General features: G+C 35.5%; 1 protein-coding gene across 1 annotated transcript; it reads right to left on the reverse strand.

Moving 5' to 3' along the window:
* Positions 1–16,626: 16,626 nt before the first annotated feature.
* On the reverse strand, positions 16,627–19,365 carry LOC111907894 (endoglucanase 25). The gene is made up of 6 exons (XM_023903708.2): positions 18,709–19,365; positions 18,321–18,622; positions 17,731–18,219; positions 17,498–17,627; positions 17,226–17,401; positions 16,627–17,062 (listed from the first exon to the last, which is right to left on the reverse strand). The coding sequence occupies exons 1-6, from the start codon at positions 19,130–19,132 to the stop codon at positions 16,667–16,669; spliced, it is 1,917 nt and encodes a 638-aa protein (XP_023759476.1). The 5' UTR covers positions 19,133–19,365; the 3' UTR covers positions 16,627–16,666.
* Between the last annotated feature and the right edge of the window lie 8,303 nt (positions 19,366–27,668).

Below are 27,668 nucleotides of genomic sequence, written 5' to 3' on the forward strand. Positions count from 1 at the left end.
CATATATATATATATATATATATATATATATATATATATATATATATATATATATATATATATATATAATGTACGTAACCAGGCCTATAACATAAAGCTAGACAACCATTGAGCCTTCAGCTACAAGCTGGACTACTCCTTTGGGCCTATAATATCAACTGGACCGCCCCAGTATCTTGGCCTTCGGCACAAAGCAAGACTGCCTCAACCCAACAAAAAAATAACATGTTAAGATATGCAATAACAATTAGTAACCAGCAAGTATAGGTGATCATACAGTTCTACCAATCTAGCATATAACCAATGAATACAGGTAATCATACAGATCTACCAGTCTAACATATAACCAACAGAACATTATCCTATATACTAGGATACATAACCTAGTGGTCCGGTATTGGTGCCTTCGACCCACAAGTACAATGAGTAAAACTCACCTCAAATTCAAAAAGACGGTTGAATTGATCATTGCTCCAAATATCGGCTTTACAAGTCACATATACAACAAACAGGGACCAAGCATCAATCCATAGCTTAAAATACCCCAAATGACCTAAAGTCAAACTTGGTCAAAGTCAACTGTCAAAAGTCAAAGTCAACATCCAACTCGAGTACACCCAGCGTACCAGCTCTACGCCTAGCGTAGTGCCCAAGATGGCAATTACGAGTGGAAATGAGGCTATGTGCTGCATAGCCAGAATTACGCCTTGCGTAATAAGCTATTGTCCAACTTTTCCCATTATGTGCTTAAATAAAGAAAGTTAACCATCAAATTCTCATATCTGGTTCCTAATAGCTCTATAATGGATAAAGTTTCCAACTTTATCCATTAGGATGTTCCAAACAACCAAGATCTTTAAGTCTCAAAGGGACCAAAAATGCATATTTCTCAGTTTAATCCATTAAGTCCAAGTCTCCAACCTTCATATCTGAATCAATATGATGTTTAGATAGATAAAGTTTCCAACTTTATCTATAAAAAGGTTACAAACTGTCAATATCTGAACTTTATGAACTAAAATGACTAAAATGATAACACAACTTGCATGGCTTAATAAACAAGCACCAAAGCACAACTTTCCAAACCCAATAATTCCCAAGAGTGTTCCATATAGCTCAAAAGGTGCTGGAGTTACCTCAACTACCAAATACAAATTCAAAGTACCAAAAAGTGGCAATTATGAAAAATAACTAGATCTATGAAACCAATTAGCAAGTTAGAAGCTTTTTACTCACAATAGTACAGGAATGATATAACCTTGATGGATCTATACTTAAACCCTTCTTCTATACACTTTTCCACCACCTTGCTCTTCAAGATTCAACCTTCCAATGGAAAAAATAAGCTCATAAATGATGTCAAGGCTTAAAAACTAGAAAGAAAAAGGCAGGGTTTATCAAGGAATGATCTTAGGTGATAGAGGCTGGTCATGAAAGGGTTTCCTATTAGTTAGAGACCTTAAGTAGGGCTCAAAACCAAAGATTTAGGGTTTTGATTTGCCCAGATTATGCCTTCTGCAACATAAATTACGCCATATGTAATTCATTAAACCTTGATCCAAAATGAGCAAGTTACGCCTTGCGTAATTCAAAAGTCCCTAATTTCCATTTCAACTTCAATCAACCATAACTTCTTTGTTTCAATTTTGTTTTCGGCGTTCTTTATATGCACGGAAAGGTATTGAAGAGCCCTACAATCCTATCTAATTATTTTTTACTTAAAACATACTGAACTAAAATTCTTAATTCATGAAAGAAGTCTGAAACATCACTTTTCCTATTTTACCCCTTTGACTCCGAAACACAAACCAAGAGCTTGGATCACATAACCAATATTATCCACATCCAATAGGATCTAAATTCTATTCCCTCGAAGCCCAAGGCCTTTACTTGATCCATTTTTGGCCCGTTGTCTTGATAAAAGAAACATCCAAAACTAGGTGTTACAATCCACAAGCCGATATTAAGTCAATTAATCTCTAAAAAACTCATTTTTGTACGAGTGTATCCTAAAGCATAAAGAAAAAAGTTTGTGTGATACGTTTATTATTATTATTATTATTATTATTATTATTATTATTATTATATATATATATATATATATATATATATATATATATAGATTTTCTGTAGATGTAACTCGATTTTTCTAATTCAGTGAACCATGTTAAAATTGTTTATTTATTTATTTTTTTTGTATCTTTAATTGTCATGTGATTGTGTTTGTTTTTATCAAAGTCCTTAATCCTAACATGTATGACTATGAAGACCGGATACCCCTTATGTAAAGTTTTTATATCCTAACTTACAATATGTATGCTATAAATTAGACACAAAGTATGATTTCCAGTAGTCACCTTCGTACGACCTTTGTATTTTGTATAACATGTCGTACCACCCTTTGAAAAGGGTATGCATTCCTATTACTATATCATACCATGTCATAATGAACCATTGTGTATGCGTTCATGATCTTATTGTTCTGTGCATTCTGTATACTTAATTTGTCTAACTATTGGTTCAAGCTTATTATAATGAAGATGATTATGATGATACACTATATGCTTTTGGAAGCAAGAGATAGACTAATGGTTTTAGAGGAGAGATATTTGGGATCATCCACCATCAAATAGGATTTCATTATGGATTGAACAGTTTGGAGCTTTAGGTCATTGTCCTTTCTGTTGTTGCATGTATTATGGATATTCTTTCTAATGATCCATAATGTTTAGAAGGTTGTAAAGTCTCAAATTTCAAACCAAAATTCCATTTTTAACAAAATGTATGAGGACACTGACAAGAGAAAAGAACTTGAGAACAGTATGAAACAATAACACACAATATGAGATAAAACGCGAGTATGATGAGTAGCGAGAAAAGAGTAGATCGTAAAGAGATATGTGTTGGGTTTTAAGCATTCTAACACTCCTATGGTATACATGCAACCCTAAATACCTTGTATCTATGTTTTCTCTATTATACATGCAAATATCAATTTTCAAGGTATTTATCCTAACTAGCATATTATGAAGTACAAATAATATAAAATCTAGTAGAATGACATACCATATTGTTGGTGCTTGATTCCATGTAGCTTGAGAGCCTAGTTCCCCAAGTGTGACACCTCAAATTGTTCACACAACATCAAGTGCATTTGGAATAACTTAGAGAGAAATTAGAACACTTCAAAATCGGCTTTCCCTCACTTGTTTCCCTAGTCCGATTTTTGCACAAGATATGATGCTTATATAGTTGTTACAATTAGGGTAAACCCTAATTGCCATGACTTTCCATGTCCTTGGATCCATGGGTTCAAATACACCATGGAGCATCCTATGGGTTTTAGCCCAACTTGATAATCCATGGAGCATTAGCCCACTATATAAGTATGGATGATTTACACAATCAACCCATATATTTAATTAGTCTTCTTTTGATCACTTAATTAATTCTAGACTAATTCTTGATTAATACTAATTAAATAATCTTAGTAATATATTAGAACTTATAATATATTAATAAAGCTTAAGTGTTATTTCTCTCATTTTAGTCTATCCAAATGCATGATGTCATGCAACCCAAATGGACCATGTCGGGTCGGGTTAAGTCTTACCAATTATAGTTATAAACTTATACATTAATCCAACAGTCTCCCACTTGGATAAGTCTAAAACTATTATTGCAAGTATGACTTCAAGAACCGGCCGACAATCATAGCTCTCAAAAGCTTCTATCGAGCTTTGAACAAATCAATAATGCGTCCATTAGACAAGTGATCATATATTCCTCCATTCTTGATATCATATGGACTGAGACATGAATTATAATCATTCTCTTTGTCCATTTGTTGTTTCCCGATTTCCGATTTATGACGACTGACTAATTGAACAAATCAAATCAGTCCACGCCCGGCCGAGCACTTACATTTTGCCATCACTAAATCATCGAGGGGCCCACAGATATCGTTTTTATCCCTTTGAGGGTAAAAGGAATGGATAAAATCCGACTCATATGCTTGTACTAACTACTTGTTGAATCATACACAAAGGCACGTTTTATAACATCGAGTTACCAATGCGTTTTCGTGCAATCAATGTATAACCAACTCATAGTCAACAACTCATATCTATAGGTTTGAAGAATATAAGATATTATCGTCTCATGATTCACTCGTGATAAAATCCTTGAAGTAATTCAAATGAGCGTGGGTTTAATCCAATACTCAGAACTTATGAGCACTCATGAATGTTGTAGCAACCATTGCTATGTCTAATGCAACTTAGACAAATCTTACAAGCCAAATTCATGACAATCTTGATTCATATATACTTCCAACATATGACTGACTGTGGATGGTTTGAATAACGTAATCATTCGGGAAGAAGATCTAATTATTCTAGAAGTCAAAACATGCAAAGTGAAACAAAAAAATAATACTAATCTTGTATGGCCTCAACACTTTGAGTGTAAATAAAAACCCTTTTATCTAAGCACCATATTGATTACTCATTATTCATGTTTCGATTAATCAACTTAATACTTGAATTAAAACAATAGTCATGCTATGCTCCAAGCATGCACACTACGTTTTTCCAAACAATAGCTATGCCATACTCCAAGTACGCACACTATGTTTACATACGGTCTTCTATTTGTGAAATACATCAACTGACAATATTTGAATGATGTTTATTTCACAATTCCAATCCATCTTGTAAACGTAAGAACACCAAACTCTTGCCATTTACTATAATCTGTTAGATTCTAAACTTATTTGCAATGACTATGCACAAAGTCACAAAGACTTGGCAACAAACATTATAGAGTATTCCAATGGAAAGCAATTCCATGGAAATGAAGTCTCAAATTCAAAGTACGTTCCTTTGAACATCCTTCTTTGCATTAAGTTTTTTTTTAATCTTGCACATATTCAGAGAATAACTTCCACCTATGGAAACAATTCCATGTTACCATTTTGACTATCACTTCTGAACAAGAGTTGCCTCTTTTCAAAATATGTCAATGTGGTCCTTTCCAAAGTTTACATTATACTTCCAGTTGTCCACAATCAACCAATCTTTGGTAAACCTCAGATTGTCCTCGACAATTGTTTAATCATTTTAGTCATGTCCAATTCAATTCCTTTTTCCCTCCTAATGCCCTAAGCATTCGGAAAATTTAAAATGGATAAATATTATTGCACATGCAATCGATCCTATATCTGAAGCATATGGGACACGATTCATACTATACATTTTTTTATTTGCCATGTTTTCATAATTCGAACTATGAAGAGGTATGACATAATCATAATCGAATTTTGAGAACGCAACATATATATAATTTCCTTATGTTGAACCGTTCCAACATAACATTCATACATATCCTTGACTAAAGTTGATTAAGATCTCAATCTAAGCTTGTAGAATTGGAATGAAGTATAAAATCCTCTCCCTTAATTATAGCAAAACAACTTTTCAAAGCAGAATTGCAACTTTTGTTTTCTATAATTAACATTGCTAACTTGCAACATTTAACATAATAGTCATGCTCCCACTAACATGATGATTATTAGCATAACACTCATGCTCCCACTAGCTCTGACATGTATCCAAAAATCAGCTGGACTTCTTGAAATCAATACTTTATTGACTTTCTTACCAAAGTTCAGATTTCTGATACGAGATGCTTTGATAAGAATTTATCAAAATCATACACCTTTCCTTAGATAGCCCACATGTTTGTCTAGACCTTTTGCAATTCTCACTAGTTAGTGTGCCGGTTAACCACACATGCTCCACTAACTATATGAGAATGCAAATATCACAACTGCTATCTACTTAAAATCTTCTTAGTGAAAGCGTTTCCCCACCATCATTTTCATGAATCGAAGAGAAACCTTATGACACTTAGATTTTATGGTGTATGTGTTCCTATCCATGTGAATTTGACAAAACCATAATCAAAAGACAAGTTTAGTGACAAATCCAAACTCAAATGGACTGAAGGTCGTGGGCTAGTGATTAACAATACTCTTGATTAGTTCATGAAATTATTACAGGATCTTTTAGACTCCCACTGTCTTCTTGACATATAATACTCTCTTGTCAAGAGCCGTTCCTTGACAAAACAAATATTCAAGAGTTGGTGCGGATTCTTATCAAGTTAAACACTTCTCACATTTGGTCTTATTTGGTCTTTATTTTATCCAAAACCTCACCAGTTACCAATCTCAAATGTACAAGAGTAGAAAACATTTTACTCTACATTTGACAAGTGTTTTAAACTTTCTGAAGATTATGTCACTCAAGGCTCAATCTTGGAGTATGACTCTATGATTTGATTTTGCAACAAAGTATGATTTATCTTTTAATTTAACCATTTCCACAATTCACGATTCCTCTTCTTAGCCAACAAATACAATAAGGTGTCCTTAGAGGATCAATTGTGATATGGTTCCATAATTACTAAGATAATCACAAAACAAGATACTCAAGTACTCTCCCATCTCTTTAGATTGGAGAAACTTTTATCTTCCTGCCTTATTTGATTCTTCTTATCCATTCTGACATACATTGAAACCTTTCCAACGTTTCAGAATTACTCTTAAACTTGTAAGCATAACCATATTTACTAAACTTTAGTAAATCATAACGATTAATGTTATCAACCTTTGTGGTGGACCTGACCAACGCACAACCAAGTGTACCTAATCCTTTAGTCCTTCACTTAACTCACATATACATGTGAAAAAGGACTTAGTCTTAATATCCCAAAGATGAAATTCTCATTCATCACACAATACAAGTTGCATGATTCCAAGTTTCTATCCAACTGAAACTTGGGTGATGAGAATCTTTCCTTATTTGGCAAATTATGACACTACCACAAATGAAGAATCAAATCCACTTCCTAATATTGCTTATCAATAAACAACAACTTTTCACAAATTCCATTGTAAGGATACTTAAAATAAATAAAACAAAATTTTTTCTTTTATTTTAAAACTTGCGGAAAAACTTATCCTTACAATCCATATGGAAAAACTTGTTGTTATCTATTCCTAAGCAATATTTCATAACTCTTTTGCAGCGGCTCAAAATTCTGGTCATCGAACCATGCGATCAGAATCAACACACTCATTCTTTAAGCTTCCTTTGATTCTTTCAAAACATCAAAATGCAATTACATTGCATTATGTGTTCAGAATCTCCAGACATGATCTTAATAGAGTTAGTGAGACATCCCCATTTTTTCACGGCCAGAAAAGACCGATTTTTTTTATGCTTTGTTTAAAAATCAGAGTAACATTTTAAATAAAAGTGTTGCGGAATTTGTCCTAAAACAAAATATGATAAAGATTTATCAAAAGCATTTCCAAGGAAATGTATCTCATTAAAAGACTTGGGATGTCATGTTTGATACAGATCAAAAGCATAAATAGTACAAGATAAGCCTTTCTACATTATTTCGTATCTACAGGCCTATATCCGTATCCCTCATCCAAAACATCACATCTATGCTCATGCGCCACTACCTGTAATACAAGAATCTGAGTGGGACTGGCTGGGGAGCTTGGTGAGCACGTAGGGTTTTCAACCCACAATAAATAAGTTTATTAATTTCATCAATCAACAATAACCCGATTACCCGTTCCCGTTATCCTCACTTTACGTCCCTAAACACATATCATAAGGGACCTAGCCTAAGGATCATCATCGGGATGGACACTACTGCTAAGGGGATTCCTCCGCAATAAATGTCCTTAAGGCAACCATGTGGGGAATAGAGTACATCGGTGAACACATCGTTCACAAACACCTACAGGTTGCGAGCCTGCTAGTGTTCCATTGGACTGTTTAGAAGAGTCCGTGGTCGTCATCCATACTCCGCTAGATGACAGAATCAACAACATCAACATCGAGGCCTCTCATCATTTTATCACACATCACCTATTACATCTACCCATGTTTTACTCCAACATTTTCGTAGATATAAAATACATATACAGTTTAAATCATTGAAAACATGTATAACAATGTTCATCCAGCATAGATATCAAGTATTTAGATAATATGCACACATAGCACGTAATTTATATAAAACACTTCATATCTATGTGTAAGCTGAAAGTAACTATGCACTCACCTGAAAGGTGGTGACTCAGTACTCGGACAGCGCTTCGATACTCTCAAAATAATTTTCCTTCGATAAAACCTAGTACCAATACCACTAGGGTTTAGTCTAACGATAACCGTGACAAATTAATAGTCTGACTATTATTATTATTATATAAGCGTTAAATAACACTCAATATAACTTATAATAATAGCCCAAATAATTATTTTAAGGACCTAATAACATTCCTATAATTATTTGAAAGCTATATTAAAAATTGCGTAAGCGTAGCTCACTTACATCGGTTTTTAAAGAAAACAGGGCTTTATTTGGAGCAGCGTTTTGAAACCGAAAGACACTTTTTCTCGGGACTCCGGGAGCCTCGGGGCTTCCTTCGGGAGCTAGGGGATTTATCTAGGGTTTAGGGAGGCTTAAGGCACTTAGAGAGAGAAAGTTTGTAGAGAGAGAATGGAATTTGGAGTGAAAAATGAGGTTGCCCTCGGCCCCTTTTTATAGCTACGAGGCCTCGGACGTACATTGGGCGTAGTCCTCGGCTACGTGGGGCGTAGTTCGGATAAGGTTACAGGTGCATCCACCTGGCTCGCACTCGGTCTCGGACGGATAAGGGCGAGGGTACGTGGGGCGTACTGACTTCGAACGCGGGGCGTAAGCGAGGGCGACGTGTCCTTCATCCGAAGCGAGCCATGATCAGCAAGCGACAATTAGGATTGAGCCACATCATCGATCGAGCAACAGATTTCGCAAATTGCATTCTCGACTTCTAAAAATCATAACTTTCGCATACTAGCTCCGTTTTTGACGTTCTTTATATCCACGCGAAGGTGGGAACGTACTCTTCAACTTTCGTTTAGACTCAGTTGGCTAACTTTGACTCTATTTTAAAAGTTATATTATTAACACGCCGGGACATGATTGGTCCGTTAAATTCTCATAACTTCTTCATCCGACGTCCGTTTTCGTCCATCTTTTTCTCGTTACGCTACTCTTACCGAGATCTTTGATTCTCGTTCAGGTCGGGTCGGCTACAACCCGCTCGATCTAATATTCGAATTTCGGGCTATACATTGCTAATCCGAAACTTCGAAAAATCATAACTTCTTCATACGAAGTCAGATTTGGGCGTTCTTTTTATTGACGCTCTTATTTTAGCATATTCTACGACTTTCGTTTAGAGCGCTAAGGCTAAATCTCGCTCTATCGTAAATTCACTATTTACGCTTCCCGGTATCGTGTCGGTTCTGTCGCGAAACTTCGACGGGTCATAACTTCTTCGTTATAACTCGGATTTTGGCGTTCTTTATATCCCCGGAATCCTTGTTTCAACCACTACAACTTTATGTAAAGATATCGGACTTATTTCACACTTTAATTTTGACGCTTATTTTTATCTTTTATTTATTAAATATTTATAAATACATAATAAGCATAAAAATTAACATAATACTCAAATATTTCGTATTTATTACTTCAAAAAGAGTTACAATAGTTGACCTAGACTATTACATTGTCTAAAAATGCTTAGCCCTGAAACCCGGGCGTTACAATCCTCTCCCCCTTAGGATGATTCCGTCCTGGAATCATGCATCAGCAAAGAGATGTGGATAGCGACTCATCATGTCATCCTCTGTTTCCCAAGTGAGATTCGGCCCATCCGAATGTTTCCATCAGACTAGCACTAAGTCGACCATCTTGCGTCGTAACTTCTTAGTCTTACGGTCAACAATTGCCTCAGGCTCTTCGATCAGCCTTTTATTCTCGTCCATCCTTAACTCTAAGATTGGAATTATGTTGGGAACTTCTCCCATGAATTTCCTCAAATAACACACATGGAAGGTGTTATGAATACCATCGAGTTCTTTGGGAAATTCTAGCTTGTAAGCTTGGTTCCCAGTCTTCTGAAGAACTTTGAACGGTCTAATAAACCTTGGACTCAACTTTCCTCGTTTCCCAAATAGTATAAGTCCCTTCCACGGTGAGACTTTTAGCAAAACCGAATCCCCAACTTCGAAGGTTATCGGTCGTCTTTTCTTGTCAGCATAGCTCTTCTGACGATCCTGAGCTGCTAACATTCTTTCCCTAATCACTTTTAACTTCTCAATAGTCTCATAGGTTATCTCGGGGCCCATAAACTGCTTCTCTCCGGCTTCAAGCCAACAAGACGGCGTACGACACTTCTGTCCATACAAGGCTTGATAAGGTTCCATCTTGATGCTCGAGTGAAAACTGTTGTTGTAGGAAAATTCTACCAAAGGTAAGTGCTCGTCCCAGCTACCTTGGAATTCGAAGGTACATGCTCTCAGCATATATTCCAGTGTCAGAATCGTTCTTTCGCTCTGACCATTGGTTTGTGGATGGTAAGCAGTACTCAAACACAACTTTGTACCCAACTCCTCTTTTAGACTCCTCCAAAACCTCGATGTGAAACAACTATCACGATCTGATACGATTGTAAGAGGAACATCGTGAAGTCTTACAATTTCCTTAACGTAAGCATTTGCGAGCTTATCCATAAACCACTTCTCGTTGGCTGCTATGAAGTGTGCACTCTTGGTGAAACGATCCACGACTACCTAAATCATGTCGTGTCCGTTCTTTGTCCTGGGTAGTTTAGTCACAAAATCCATGGTGATGTCTTCCCATTTACCCATGGGTACAGGTAAAGGTTCTAAACTCCCATACGATTTCTGATGTTGTGCCTTAACTCTCGCACATGTCACACACTCGGCCACATACTTCGCAACATCGAGCTTCGTCGTCGGCCACCAGTAGTAGGGTTTTAGGTCCCTATACATTTTAGTGCCACCGGGATGAATCGAGTACATGGTCTTGTGTGCTTCTTCCATCAGAAGGTCTCTTATTCCTCTCGTCTTAGGTACCCAAATCCGATCTATGAATACCTTCAGTCCTCGACTGTTTGTTCCGAACACTAACATTTTGCCCAAACGTTCTTCCTTTCGGTCATTCTTCTCTAAAGCTTCTTCTTGGGCTTTCCTGATACTTTCCACAATTGTCGAGACGACTTCGATTCTCAACACTCTTGGCCTTTTCCTTTCAAGGTTGACTTTCCGACTGAGGGCATCAGCAACAACATTTGCTTTACCGGGGTGGTAAAGTATCTCACAGTCGTAGTCCTTGAGTACCTCTAGCCAACGTTGTTGCCTCATGTTCAACTCCTTCTGATTAAAGAGATACTGGAGACTCTTATGATCAATGAACAACCTGCACTTCGTGCCGTAGTGATAATGCCTCCATATCTTTAGAGCAAATACTACCGCCGCCAACTCCAGATCGTGAGTAGGGTAGTTCTTTTCGTGCACTTTCAATTGTCAAGATGCGTATGCTGTCACCTTTTCTCTTTGGGTCATAACGTAACCCAACCTGACTCCAGATGCGTCACTATAGAACGCGAAGTCTTCAACTCCATCGGGTAGAGAAAGTATCGATGCTTCACATAGCTTCTTCTTCAGCTTCTCGAACGCTTCTTCATGCTTCTCATTCCACGTATATGTAGCTCCTTTATGGGTCAAAGCTGTCAATGGATATGCTATCGAAGAAAAGCCTTGGATAAATCGTCGGTAATATCTGGCTAATCCTAGAAAGCTTCGAATTTCCGTGGGACTCTTTGGACGTTCCCACTTCATTACAACTTCGATTTTTGCTGGGTCAACCATTATCCCTCCTTGGTTAACCACATGACCCAAGAACTGGACTTCTCATATCCAAAAGTCGCATTTGGAGAACTTAGCGTAAAGCTTCTCCTTCTTCAATACTTCCAACACTTCTCGTAGATGCTTGCCATGCTCCTCCTGGATTTTCGAGTAGATGAGAATGTCGTCGATGAACACTATCATGGATTTATCGAGGAATGGTTACAAACCATGTTCATCAAATCCATGAATGTTGCAGGAGCATTGGTTAGTCCAAATTACATAACCAAGAACTCGTAATGTCCATATCGAGTTCTGAATGCAGTCTTCTTAATATCCTGCTCTCTCACCTTCAGCTGATGATATCCTGACCTAAGATCGATCTATGAGAAGTAGCTCGAACCTTGCAGTTGATCGAATAGGTCATCAATCCTCGGCAATGGATATTTGTTCTTCACCGTTGCCTTATTTAGCTCTCGGTAGTCTATGCACATCCTCATGCTTCCGTCCTTCTTCATCACAAATAACACCGTAGCTCCCCAAGGTGATGAACTAGGTTGAATGAAACCGTTGTCCAACAGCTCCTGAAGTTGCGTCATGAGCTTCTTCATCTCCGTCGGTGCTAATCGACAATGTGCTTTTGCTATCGGTGTTGTTCCTGGTAACAAGTCTATACGAAACTCCACTTGTCTATCAGGTGGTAATCCGGGAAGATCTTCGGGAAAGACTTTCGGATAACCACATACGACTGGTATATTTTGCACCTTTTTCTTTTCCTTCTTAGCATCGATTGTGAATGCCAAGTATGATGCACATCCTTTGGACAAACATTTCATGGCTTTCATCAGGGAGATGATTCCAGAATTCACTCTGCGTTTGTCCCCGTACACCATAAATGATTCCTTTTTAGATAGTTCATCCCGAGCTCATTTTTAGTCTTGTTCTAACTTGACGACAAGTTAGGTTTAATCTTGGGGTGATTTAATACCTTATTTTATTTCCTTTTTTATTAGTTTATTTTTAGATTTTTAGATATTTTTATCATTAATGCATTGTAATTTATTTATTTTTCTTTAGTATGGATCATACCGGGTGCTTATTATGTTGCATGAGATATTTTGTAGGTTTTTCGGTGCTTGTTGCGGTGGCGGGTTGATTGGAGACGAGCTTATTGGGCTCCCGAGACATTATTGGGCTTGGCGGAATCAAAGAGGAAGAATTGGGCTTTGAAAGTTATTGGCTTGGATTATTTGGGCTTGTGAAGATGGATCATAAATTTCTAATTTTGGGCTTGGAGCATTCATTTGGTGGCTAAATGATGATTGGTGCATTTCAAATTACATGGACAAGGGAGGGGGGGACCAAAGGAATCTTTGGTAGTGGAAGGGTGGAGTGGCTTGGTGGACCAATAGCATTACAGCAACATTTGCGCGAGTGAAATTTTCGTCGCGCGGGTACCCGCGCAACTGCCCAGTTTGGGCATTTTGGTCATTTGGCTTGCCATAACCCTTGGGGATCAGATCTAGAAGCTCATTCACGTTTTTCCACCATTGGAGACCTGCAAGAGGCGATTTTGGGAGCTAGAAATCATTTCCTTTCATCTTTCCAAATCTTAGGTAGTTTCTTTATGCAATTAGATTATTGTTCTTGTTACTTTGTTGCCATGAGTGGCTAATACTCTTATTTGGTTGACTTTGGCTGAAAACCAATGAATGTTTGTGGGTTTTGAAGGATTTATGTTGATTATCAATTTATTCCATGTTTATGATTCTAGTTTACAATTCTTATGCTTATTTGATGCTTTGATCATGAGCATAGTATTTGATTGAGCAATGGTTGATTTATTTCATTGATTTTGCATTGGATCATTGAATTTATCTAGAACAAAGGCTTTATGATGGTAGAAATCATCTCTAGCTTATGAATCATATCTCCTTTATGGATGTGTAAGCATTTAACATCCTCTAGGAATTGGGGATTCCTTCATTCTTAAGGCTAATTGATTTCTTGGGATTAATTGCTTCAATTGACCCTTGATCTTAATTAAGAAGGTGTGTTGTGGGCTTCCCCAACCTCCATACTACCTATGAGGAATCTTGGCATATCATGCTTCATGATTGCTATAACCAATTTGGGATGAAGGATAAGCTTTGTATTAGATCCTAATGATAAACACACAAATATTCATTGTGTTGAATTGCCTTAGTTAACCAATTATTTCCAACCTTTTAGCATCTCATCAACTTGCTTAATTGCAAGGTTTTTAGTTATTCAATTATTTTAGTTTTCAAGTAATCAAACAACCCCCCCCCCCCCCCCTTTAGTTTAATTGTAGTTAGTTAGTTTAAATTTCATTAGTTCTATTAGATTGCATTGGTGATTGAATACAACCATTTCCCCGAGGATCGATACCCCTTTTTACCATTATATTACGTTTATTTAGCAATCAAAGGGTGTAATTTGCTTGGTGGGCTTGACATCCCATCACTCAAAAAGCTTACAAGATCTTGAACTTAACTACAAATAAAATCTTTGTAAGTCGAGAAATCAAATTTTTGGAAGATATATTTCCTCTTCACTCTCTCCAAAAGTCATTATCATTCATTGATAATTATCTTCCAATCTTATTAGATGATAATTTCAATCATGAATCTCATTTTCCACAAATTCATGGGGATCCAGTTACTAACTCATCTTCAGAAACCATTCCACCTCTTCCATCTTTAAGAAGATCAACAAGAATTTCTCACCCTCCTTCGTATTTACAAGATTATATATGCAATCATGTTTTATCAAGTGATATATGGCATCATTGTGATCATACCATTAGTAATTTATGTATTGGTATTGATCACCCAATACATAACACTTCCATTGTTGATATTCACCTTCAACATTTAGCCTTTAATGTCACCAATCATCTTTTTGAACCCACATTCTATCATCAAGCAAAAGGAGATCCTAATTAGGAAGAAGCAATGACTAAAGAGTTACAAGCATTACAAGCAAATGATACATGGGATGTTGTTAAATTACCAAAAGGAAAGAAACCTATTTCTTTCAAATGGGTATTTAGAATAAAATATAGGGTTGATGGTTCAGTTGAAAGGCACAAAGCTCACTTGGTGGCAAAGGGTTTCACACAAAAAGTTGGTATTTATTACCATGAGACCTTTTCACCCATGGTAAAGTTTAACACAGTGAGATGTTGAGTTGCTTTAGCTGTAAAAAGAAGATAAAAAATTCAACAGATGGATGTAAACAACGCCTTTCTTCATGGCGATTTACATGAAGAAGTTTATATGAAAATACCACCTTGAATTCCTACATCTCCTTCTCATGTATGCAAACTCAAAAAGTACTTATATGGTTTAAAACAAGCATCTAGGTAGTGGTATTCAAAGTTTTCAAAAGCATTAAGAACAAGAGGATATCATCACTCACTTAATGATTACTCTTTGTTTCTTAAAACCACATCTAATTAAATTGTTATTGTAGTTGTTTATGTCGGTGACATATTGGTTACAGGAGATAATCAAGATGAATTTTCAGATCTCAAAAGTTTTCTGGATGATCAGTTTCGCATAAAAGATTTGGGACAAATCCATTTTTTTTTCTTGGATTGGACTTTAATCATGTTCCTAATGGAATGATCGTTCATCGGCAAAAATATATCAAGGAATTACTTGAAACGTATTCTATATCCGATTGCAATGTTGAATCCACTCCTCTTCCTCACAAGATTCGCCTATTACCAGATATGGAAAATCCTTTAGATGATCCCACAATGTATAGTCAGTTAATTGGAAAGCTGAATTTTTTAATTCATACAAGGCCTGATCTGTCTTACTTGGTACAGTGCCTAAGCCAATTCAATCAAACACCTTCTCAAGCACATTATGAAGTTGCTCTACATGTACTTCAATATCTCAAAGGAACATTACAACAAGGATTGTTTTTCAACAAAATGTCAATTATACCCTTAAGGCATATTGTGATTCTGATTGGGTTGTATGCCTAATTACAAGGCTATCTGTCAGTGGATACTTTATCATGTTTGGAAATAGTCCTATTGCATGGAAATCAAAGAAGCAGTTACCATTTATTTATCCTCACTAGAGGCTGAATATCGGTCTATAAGAAGATTAGTTGTTGAATTGGCTTGGTTAAGTCGACTTTTCCATGAATTTCAAGTACCAAATATTACCCTGATACCCCTCAAATGTGATAATCAAGCAGCTATATATAGCTCTAATCTAGTTTTTCACAATGAACAAAACATATTGACATCGATTGTCATTTTGTTAGAGAAAAACTTAAAAGTGGCCTTATATGTTTATCACATGTTTCAACAAATCAGCAGTTAAGAGTGGTATTCAAAGTTGTAGAAGCATTAAAACAAGAGGATATCATCACTCACCTAATGATTACTCTTTGTTTCTGAAAACCATATCCACCAGCTTGAAGGGGGGGTGTTATCATTCAGTATTCATTGCTACAATTTGTTAGTTTCAATTATTTAGTTATTCATTACAAGTTTGTTTAAGCTCTTGTATATATGTAATGAATATCTCATTCAGACGAATTAATGAAAGAAAATATTCACTCTCAAAACACATTTCTCTTTTCTAGATCTCAAATCTAATAGTTCCTGTGTTTCCTACTTAATTAACTTCGTATCAGTTCCATCTAAATTGGTGATGGTTTGTAATTTTAGCTTTTGTAATTAGGACTCTCCCTCCCTTTCAACATCAAAAGTGCCAAAAGATATTTATTCAACAGTCAACATTTCCTGTTCGCCCCTTTGGTTAATTATTCGATCCATGTTAATTATATACAATTGATCAAAATTCTTTATATTACAACAGAAATTGGGATCATCAACGACGTTGAGTTATTAAATGAACATTATGAAAGATACCAAAATTGTCTATACCTAATAAACCTACATCATTCGATTTACGGGGAGGATCATGGAGTGCAACCAGTGCTGCAACTAGACCAGCATTGCTCGAAATGGTAGGTTCAGTGAACCATGGTTTATGCCTGTCGTCTAAGAACATATCATTTTGATCGGGTCCTCTGACCATAGCTCCCAAAAGTTCATTCGGATTTGATTCTTCTGAGTTCAACCACGTACTCCCTTCGGAACAAGAATGCCACTGATTATCCCATGGGATTGATGCAGCCCTATGGTGGACATGCTGCGGGTAGTTGTTTCCAAATCCCACCATGTAGCTCATTCCCATCGGATTGTCTCCAAGTATGTAATTAACCTAAAACAAGATCATACACACACACACACACACAAATAAGAAGTAAATAAAGATCACTGATCATTATTATAACGAAGATTCGTTGATACTATACGAGCAACAAACATCATTAAGATTCTTTTCTTCAACAGGTTGAAGTACATTGATTTCTTTAACTACTTGCCTGAGATATGGAGAAATCCCGCAGCTGTTGAAGGGAAAATTCAGCACCATCAATGCAACCACTACCAGATCTATGCAGAAGATCAAGATAGTCGCTATACAGTTTGCTAAGAAAGGAACTCGTTGCGGCATACTCAAGTGATCCATAGTCATTCGGCTTTAAGAATATCAATCCACCTATTTGTATTACAACAAAATGGTAAGAGCAATCACCACATTTTGAGCTTCATCCATATGGATATAAGTAGCATAGATCATGTATGTTATACGTACCTTGTGTTTTATGTGTAGTAGGAGACAAATACGAACACATGAGCGAGTCAACGTTGTTAGTTGATAATATGAAGGATTCTTCATATGGGTATCCAAGATCAAAGAAGAATCTGAGTCTTGTTAACAAAACCTGTAGACAAAAGGTAATTAAAACCAGTACTTATATAAAGCACGGAAGACCAATGATCAATCTACAAGCATAAGATAAGATAGGAATAGGATTACTAACATACCTCAATTGCAGTGAGCTTGTTATTCCAATAGAAAATGCCTTTATCGATCGATAGTTCTTCATTTTGGGCTGAAACAAGATGTTGTGTAGCGTATCTAAGATAACTCGTATTTCCAGTAGCGAAAAACAACCAAGTCCCTCCCCATACTAACTCATCCATGTATCCTGTTGAGTTATAAAACCCTCTTGCTTCTCCCCCACAATCATCTTTCATCGTATAAGTACCTTGAATAAACCCCCGGCCGGGATCTTCCTCTACTTTTGCCACCACACTGAATAACTCCGTCGCCGTTTTGGTTAAACTGGTTGAATATTTTTGGTCTTCCTTGAACACTAATGATGCTGCTGAAAGTGCTGCAATAATCTCTCCGGCCAAATCGGAAGCCGTATCATCACAACTAAAAACCGGCCTCGAATATCTCATATCCTCCGGTCGTTGCCAACAATTGAGATCGTTTTCAGGCGACGTGCTGTTCGATGTGCTCCCGACCTTACAAGAAAAAATCATCACGCTTACATTAATTATCAACTTTTCGAGTTGCTTAAATCATGTTGCAGACTGCAGTCAGTCGAATTAACTTTTAAGGGTACCTGTGAAAACAGAGTACTCGAACCCGGAGAAGTTTGATTTGAGGGAATGAAAAGCTTGAGCAAATAGTCACTCCCCCATTTTATTATGTTCTTGATGTGATCAAGTTCTCCGATATCTTCATATTTCTGATGATATTCAATCACAGACCAACTCAACAGAGTGATCGTATAAGCCGTTGGAAAGCTAAATTTGATGTTGTTCCCAGAGTCGTAAAATCCACCAACAAGACTTGAATTCCCATCTTCCAATCCAGAATCACCTCGAAACTTCACCATATTAATGTCTTTGGGCAATACCCCAGCTGCCGAAACAAAAACCCAACAGATTAAAGTAAGAAAAAGGTCACATGTGTGTAGCAATCATTACATAGAGAATAATGTCGTATACATTTCTGAGCATCGAAGAAAAGCAATGCGTTTTGAAGCGCTAGTGTTAGGTCTTTTGGGGCGGCATGTTGATTTTTGTTGTCTAGCAGGAAATGCAGCAACAAAGATACAAGTAGGATAAGGAAAACGATGGCTCCGGCGGCGTAAACAAAGCGTTTGAAGTGGGTTTTATTGGTGATGGTTAGTTTGAAGTCGACGGATTTGGAATATCGTGAAGGTAGTGATCCGTAGGTAGAAGGGTCTCGAGCATGAGGAAAAAGGTTGAAGTCGACTTCTATGGAATTCCATCGGCTGGACGACGGGAGAAGGCGGCCAGCTTGAGAGATGGAGTGGACGTAAAGCTGTTCGCTGTTTTCAGTGTCGGTGTCCATCGGAGATCCAATGTAGAAGGAGGAGGAGGAGGAGGAAAGTTCGGGTTCAGACATGGTGTTTTATGAGCAAAAGAAGAAATATGCTTTCGGTGATGCTTTGAATTCATCGTCAACAATCGGCATTGGAAATTGCTCTCGTATTACTTGGGAACTTTTGTTCTAACGCTTGATCCATTTTCTTTTTAGAAAAAATTTATTGGTCATAAATGTAAAACTCATTTCCGTCGATAAAACCAAATAACTGTTTGGATCATATTAGATGTTTAAAAATATTAATAAGAACTCATTATCTGCTAATCTTTCCTTCAGTTTTTTGGTTCGGAGGGATTTTCGGAAACCAGATTTGATTCGGTTAGATCTAGTTTAAAATCGAAAATAAACTGGTGTTTATAATAGAAATTTTAGATTTAAATGAACAATAACGCTATTTTAAGATTATATTTTAAAAAACATTAAGAAAAAGCTATATGTATCTCGTTCTTGATTTGATTTTGTTTTTTGCTTAATTGATTCATATGTTTGGTTTGGTAACTTGGTTTCGTACTTTCATCCCTATCCATAAATCTAATAGCACTTTTTGTTGGGTGCATGACATACGTATGAATGACTTGTTTGGTCATGCATTGTGAATGCTTTTTTTTAACGTTAAAAACTGAGAAAATACCGTAAATAGTTAAAAAAAAAATAAAAAAAAAAGGAAAATGGGGGTTGTTTTAAAAAAATAGACATAAAAATGGTTTTTCCAATTATAGACATACATTCCGCAGAGGATCCTCCGCGGAATGACGTCATCTCCGCGGAATGGATCTTGAGGGTTTTTTTTTTTTTCTCTTCACATCGATTTTTCGGGGTTTATATTAATTTTCCAACTAATTATTTTCAAGTAAAGATTATAATAGTATGATAATCTTTACTTAAAAATAATTAGTTTGGGAAATGAATATAAACCCCGAAGAATCGATGTGAAAAAAAAAAAAAAACACTAGAGATCCATTCCTCGGAGCTGCTTCCGCGGAATGAGTTCATTCCTCGGAGGTAGCTCCGCGGAATGGATATTTAGTGTTTTTTTATACATTGATTTATTTACGATTTTGCCACTTCGCGGAGCTATAGTGGATTCCGCGGAGCTACCTCCGCGGAATGCATGTCTATATCCGGAAAAGTCCATTTTTATATCTATTTTTTGAAAACACCCCCCATTTTTTTTGACTATTTACGGTATTTTCTCTAAAAAACTAGCAGCTTCAGAGTTCAGATATTGCTTTAAAACATATTTGGAGAAACGAAACTTAGTGGTGAAATTTGTAAATAGATTTAAAAAAAAATGGAGGAGGCATAAACTTTTTTTTTTTGAGTTCTTATTAATATGTTTTAAACACCTACGGATTATAGAGGAGCAACCGAACATGTTAGCCCTTTGTGACGTGAGTCATTGATCATTTAAAAGATCGTATAATCGCATTTCATAGCTGGTAAAATTAAGTTCGTAACCTAAATGTTAATTCACTTCGTTTGCATATATGTGTGGTTTACATGATTTTTAAAAACAAGTCATAGATGTCAAATATAGTGATTCTTAACATTTGTGGATAGGGGAAGTAATTCGTACACAACAGATTTTTACCATACACAACAATTCATGCATTATATAGTTGTACAATACAACATTTTAAAACACCAGTTGTTATGTATGGATAAAAATTATTGTGTACGGATCAACTCTCGATCTTTAACGTCAAGAGAAAGGGTCGCAATTGTGCAGCTAGCAATGGCATGCCATTTTAGGTAATTATCCAGAAAATATAATGATAAATAACATCGCTTTTAGATGATTTAAAAAATAAATTCTTAATTACGACTAAAATGTTGGAAAATGCTTTTCTTACAACTTTTTCATTTTCCAAAATATATATTTTTTTACTTTTTACTTTCCCATCTACCTCCTACCATATATTCTTCCAAAAGTTTTGATTTTAATTTTAAAAAAATAGGTTCATTTGTTATATTTTAGTAAAAACCAATATTTTTTCCTTGAAATTTCGGAATTATTCCATCGTATTTCAGACTTGTTTTGAAATTTATGATTTTTTTTCGAACTCCGAAATTGCGGTCTGAAATCCAGAATGTCATTTCGATATGTATTTCTTTTATCAGGAAAAGTACATTTTTTGGTCGGTCTGAAATGCCCCATGGATTTGTTTAGGGTGGCAAATCGGGTCATCGTGTCGTGTTTTTGTCTGACACGACACGACATGACAAGGTTTTTTGTAACACGACATGACACGATCTCGTGTTTTTTTAACTAACACGAAAACGAAACGATTAAAAAACGACAAACACGACACGACACGACAAAGATAACATGAAATAACAATTAATGTATTTAATTAATATTTATTCATACATAAAACGAAAACACGAAAAACACGACAAAAAATGTTAATTCGTGTCAAATTTTGAACACGAACACGACACAACACGACGTCGTGTTTTTTACACCTGAAACGAATACGACACGAACACGAATTCGAATTTCAATTTCGTTTCGTGTCGTTTATTTTTATCGTATCGTACCATCAATTGTCACCCCTAGATTTGTTAGTTATTTTGCAAAAAAAATGTGGTTATTATGGCTACTTTAATTAATATCCCTACAACATATGTATAATTTAGGGGTGTTAATTTATCTGGTTTTGGGTTAGTAAGGGTTTTTAAAAGAATATTCATCCGAACCCGGCTCTATTAGGCTACGGGTTAATTGGATCCGGGTTAATAGAGTTGGGTTAATAATAAAACAACAATATTTACAATTCTTAAGTTGTAGCTGTGCTTTGGGTTTTAGGATAATTAATGTTAATAACACGAGTCAATGCATAAGTTCTCTCGCAAGAAGAATATTAATATTCAATAGGGATTCATTGGGATCACACTATCCAGTAAAAGGAATTCAAAAGAACATATCATATCATGCAACACTTGAAACAACACTTCTAGTAGTTGGGATGCATAATAAGTAAAAACAGAACCAAACACACATAAACAAGTATGTGCTTCAAGAATTAAAGACCAGCTTTACAATTATAATGGGAAATAAGCGTATATACACACATGTACCACATAATCCAATATTTTAACTATTATAAACACTCATGTAATAAAAAATAAAGTGAAAATACGAGGAATCAATCATGATATAACAACATATCAACTAGGAATTTGATTATTCAGCATGTATAGGCCAACTATACATCATAAATGCAACATTTAGCCGTGTAAATCTCTCACATACCTTGTAAGCAATGTTGCAGAAATCGGCATTGGCGGCCGATTAATCGGTAATTAATCGTTTGACGGCCTTAAACCGATTACGATTAGGGTGCTTGGCGGAAATTGGTCAAAATCGGTCAAAGTCGGCCTTGGCGGCCCTTGGTGGTCTCGGCGGTCATAGGCGAGAATTTTTTAAAAAATTAAAAAAATTTTAATTTTCAAATATTACACCAAAATTTTAAATTTTCAAAAATTTAAGGTTCCAAATTTTAAAATATTAAACTAAAATTTTTAAATTTTTAAAATTTAAAATTTTCAAATACCTAGTTTTTTAGGAAATATTAATTTTTTTTAAATAATTTTATTAATAATTAAGGCTGCCTGATTAATCTTCGATTAATCCCCGCCTAGTCCGATTAATCGCTTATCGCTAGTCGACAGTCGAGTTACCGCCGAACGATTTTTACAACCTTGCTTGTAAGTATCATCAATCTTTATAGGGAAAATGACATAAAAGCCCTTAAGTTTTCACAAAAATGTCGGTTTTACCCTTGGACGTGTTTTATGTCCAGTAAAGCCCGAAGTTTTGTTTAATTTGTTCATTTTTACCCTTGTAGTCGGTTTCCCGGTAACCTACCGGTTACCTAGGTTACCTAATATCAGTAAAGCCCTTGAATTTTCAAAAATGTTCGGATTTACCCTTAAGTTTTTCAAAAATGTCCGAACATTTTTGAAAAACTTAAGGGTAAATCCAAACATTTTTGAAAATTCAAGGGCTTTAATGGTATTAAGGGGGTGTTTGGATAGGAAAAAAAGAGCTGCTTATTGCTTATTCCCACAATAAGCTAATTTAAGTGTTTGGATAAAATCCAACTTATTAGGCTAAATAAGTTAATTTTAATAAGCATTCTTTCCCATGATTATTGCTTATTGCTTATTCCCACCACAAATAAGCTATAAGCAATAAGCTAAAAATCTAATCCAAACACCCCCTAAGTAACCAGTAGGTTACCTGGAAACCGGCTAAATGAACAAATTAAACAAAACTTTGGGTTTTACTGGACATAAAGCACGTCCAAGGGTAAAACCAACATTTTTGTGAAAACTTAAGGGCTTTTATGTTATTTACCCATCTTTATAACAACATATCAACTGTTATACCAATATTATTAGTAGGGTTTAAAGATACATGAAAGATAGAAATCTAAGTAATCTGTAATAAGAAATGAGGCAATAAACAACAAGAAAATTCACCTTCTTTCTTTTCCTAATGTAAATGATGATTCTCAGATTTCTATATTTCATGTATCTTTAAAAAAAGCAGTAGAAATAAACAGGGAAAGCATATAGTACACGGAAATACCAAATTTGGATTTGATTTACTCCCAGTAGAAATCAAGACTGACTTTTGGGTCTTTAATTCGACACATCTGCTGAAGAAAGCATGTAGTTAGTGAATAATGATTCAACTATTCTTTTGTTCATGACAAAAAGGAATCATATGGGGTTTTAATCAATCCAAAACACATTTGCTAGCTAAGTCTTGTCCAAACTAAGCCAATCAATCATCAACACATGATAAACTTATTGATTATGATGATATCTTTGCAACGATTAATCTCTTTAGTCTTTAATCGCTGATAAAATGTTGGAAAATGAATCTTATTTTGGTTTCATACCTTAATTCATCCCCAAGGTCAAGGTCCAATATCTACATGTGAACATTTTGATTGAGTAATGAGTACCCTTTGTTGCATGAAATAGCTATTGGTTTCTTTATCATAAGGTGTAATTCAGAGCCCAATTCATTCAATTCCTAAGCCATTGATTCAATTTATCACTAATATCTTATAAAAATTCAGTCGTTTAAGAGAGACATCTCATCAAACACGTACTATACATTCCAATAATCAACAATTATTACAATATAATTGACAAAATTAACATAAAGCTTAGTTACTTGACAAAATTAACATAACAAATATAACGTTGCTCTTATTACAGAATCTGAGTTTTAAAAAAAACAAACCGTTTTCTAGTCGACTTACACATACCAAATTACAAGTTTGTTCCTCAACCTTCCTCCCAAACTCACTCTGCAACGATGAACATATGCAAGAAAGATAATGATCGAGAGTAACAAAAATACAACAAAAGGCTAATTAATCAAATTCCGAAACCAACTCCATTTGGTGGTGAAGTCAGAAATCTTCAGAAATCTAATGCAGTATAGGAAAATACAAAAGCAATGGAGGAGACGAGCTATTACCTTCAGTTTAGGGGAAAACAGAAAGGGGAGAGGGAGAGAGGGAGAGAGAGAGAGAGAGAGAGAGAGAGAGAGAGATGTGTGACAAAAGGCCTCGTGGTCGTGGTTTCTATGTTTCTCTTATCTGAAATCGTTTGAGATAAAGGGTAGGACGTCGCTGGAATTAAAGGAGTGGTGGGCACGGAGGAGCTCGGCTACCATGGCAACTAGTGCCTGGTAACTACAGTATGGATTCTCTCTCTCCCTCCTAATTTGACCATTTGATTTCAAAAAAAAATTCATTTCTTTTAATTTATTATCCATATTATAATACCAACACATCTCTTTCATCCTTACCACATCAAAAACATCCTAAACACTCTCAATCTTTCAATCTTTTTATATACAAGATGTGTTTAAGTAACACTCCAAACAACCTCAATTCATCCAACGCACCCACTAGCGGTAGCAGGAGGAGTTCAAAAAGACCTAAAACATCCAACTCCAACTACACAACATCTTCGGATGCTCCTTTCTGAATGGATGTCAAGTTGATGGGAATGGATAAAGCCAAAATAAGGAGAAAAGCTACATCATCAAGTTCGTCAGATGCCATCCCTTTTGATGAAAATGAAATACAATATTTAAGGTCAGAATTAGCCGCCTTAAATACGAGTCTTAAAAAACTTACAGAGTTCGTACAGGAAGGAAAGTAAACGTGCAAAGGAAAGATACAACGATATGAAATTGTTAATGCAAAACATGAGTCACCTATCAAGAAATGATCTTGAAACGGTTTGGGCGGTAAAAACTGCAATCAAAGAAAAATATAAATTGTAATTTTTAATCATACTTATTTATTGTTATCTTTTAAATGTTTTAATTTCTTATTATGCAATTCTGAATTGTAATTAATTGAATTTTAAGCTTTTAAGCTAAATGAAATTGAAAACCTTGAGGTCAAAGTGAATTGGTATCTATCTTTATCATCAACATACATTTCTTTAACAAACTAAAAACTTATTCTCAGTATAAAATAAAATCATTATACCAATGATTCTTATAAGTAACAATAACATTGTCCGTTCTTTCACATTAATAATTGGATTTAGAGAGCTTACAACAAAATATACATACTTTCATACTTCCGATCATTTTGATATGGTCGTCAAATAGGTATTAGGTAACTGGAAAATTTTTATTTATTTTTTTATTTTTTTACAGTTGCTTGATATATTTATACTATTTGAATGTAGATTATCAATTTAATATGAAGATTAATAGATTAACAATGATTTTTAGGTTTCATTTTATTTCATACTACATAAGTGTCGTCAGTTATAAATTTACATCATTAAAAATTGTTTTCATAACTATCTTTCAAAGAAATGAGAGATTTTTGTTGTAGGGTATAATGTAAAATGGGTTGTAAACTTGTAATGGATAATAGCACTCGCTTCCGACTTGGCCCATTAAGCCCATTTGTTTATACTTTATAGCAAATCAAAAAGAAAACTGAAGTATTGGTTGTGTAAATTGTCATTATTAGAAAAATTGAACGTCAAATGAACCTAGTAGCCAAATCAACAAAAAAAGAACCTTATATTGCTACATAACCAAGCTTCCAACAAAAATTGAAAATTCATGGTTTCGGTGAATGTTTAAAGTCCATTTTCACATGTTAAAAAAAAAATTCATTCATTTGAAATAACCGGTTGTATTGCAAAGTAAGCGTTACATGGAATTAGGAGGAGGCATTAGATGGCATTAGGAAGGTCATTTCCAGCAAAATCAAAAATATTTCCCTGATAGATTTCAAAGCTTCTTCTACCCATTAAAGTATCTGGATTCTTTTATCTCAAAACACCAAAATATTTTCTCTTTAATCCATCTCCCCCATAAATCATCCCGCTTTAAATCTCATATCCTCGCGTGAAACGTTCTAATTTTCAGAATAAATTTTTCATGTTTAAAATAGAATAAACACTCATTTTTCATAAAGTTACATTCAAGTCAAACCACTTGTTCATAAACAATTATTCAGAAATCAGAGTTATAAAGAAGACAATTATTCGAATCATAAAATTGTTGATGTGTGTGTACAGACCCGCCTTCGTAATCCGATAAATACCTGAAAAATATCCAATCCACAACTGTAAGCATGAAACCTAGTGAGTTCCTCAAAATATCACATAAAATACAACATAAATAAACAGTCATAGGTTATCAACAATCTTGGGGACTATCAGCAGTCACATATGCTAACAACATGCCTTGTGGGCTAAAAACACGCCTTATAGGTTATCAACAACCCTGAGGACTATCAGCAGTCCTAATTGGCTAACAACACGCCCCAGAACTATCAACAACTCAATAAACATATAACAGCAATAAGCAAATAAGACCCAACCGGTCAACATGCACATACACTATGGCATAAGTAATATAGTGAAAAGACTCACCTCGTAAATAGAAGCTAAACACGACAGTTATCACAAAGTGCAAATCGGTACTACGAGATACCTAATAGCAATACAAAAGTACCCACGCAGTCTACACCCTAAAACCCTTAAATTGACCACAAGTCCACCATGGTTAAAGTCTACGGTCAAGCTCAACTATCAAAGTCAACATCAGCTGATAGTTATGTCGTGGTCAACCATTGTTCACTTCGTGACAACGTTAAGACAAAATAGTCGCGAAGCTGTCTGTCGCCATGTCGTGACAATCAACTCATCACGTTGTGGGAACCACTATGGACAACTTAATGTTTTAAGCTCTTAATCCTTCAGACCAAACACTCAAAGTTTCCAGAAGGCTTTCTCCATCCTAAAGCACCATAAAAATCATTGTTTTTAGACATGCATGTCCAATGCATGTCTTGAACACAAGCTATGTCAAAATGTAACATCCAAATTTGTTGAGGTATTTAATTTAATTTAATTTCTTAGTTTTGAGCTTCCAATACGTGGTGGAGGCACCACCACGATGTGATATGAATAGAATATTCACGGACCCTAATTTGGTCCGTACAACGTGGCATATGTTGGCCACAGCATGACATATGTTGGCCACAGC

This window comes from Lactuca sativa, chromosome 1, assembly GCF_002870075.4.
Source record: "Lactuca sativa cultivar Salinas chromosome 1, Lsat_Salinas_v11, whole genome shotgun sequence".
NCBI classification, from domain to species: domain Eukaryota; kingdom Viridiplantae; phylum Streptophyta; class Magnoliopsida; order Asterales; family Asteraceae; genus Lactuca; species Lactuca sativa.

Bases quoted from the DNA above. Each gene is read 5' to 3' on its own strand.
- LOC111907894 (XM_023903708.2), bottom strand. From the start codon at position 19,132: ATGTCTGAACCCGAACTTTCCTCCTCCTCCTCCTCCTTCTACATTGGA. The intron at 18,220-18,320 runs GTACCCTTAAAA...TTTTCTTGTAAG, and splicing joins CGAGTACTCTGTTTTCACAG to GTCGGGAGCACATCGAACAG. The intron at 17,063-17,225 runs GCAAGTAGTTAA...ATCTTGTTTTAG, and splicing joins GGGATTTCTCCATATCTCAG to GTTAATTACATACTTGGAGA.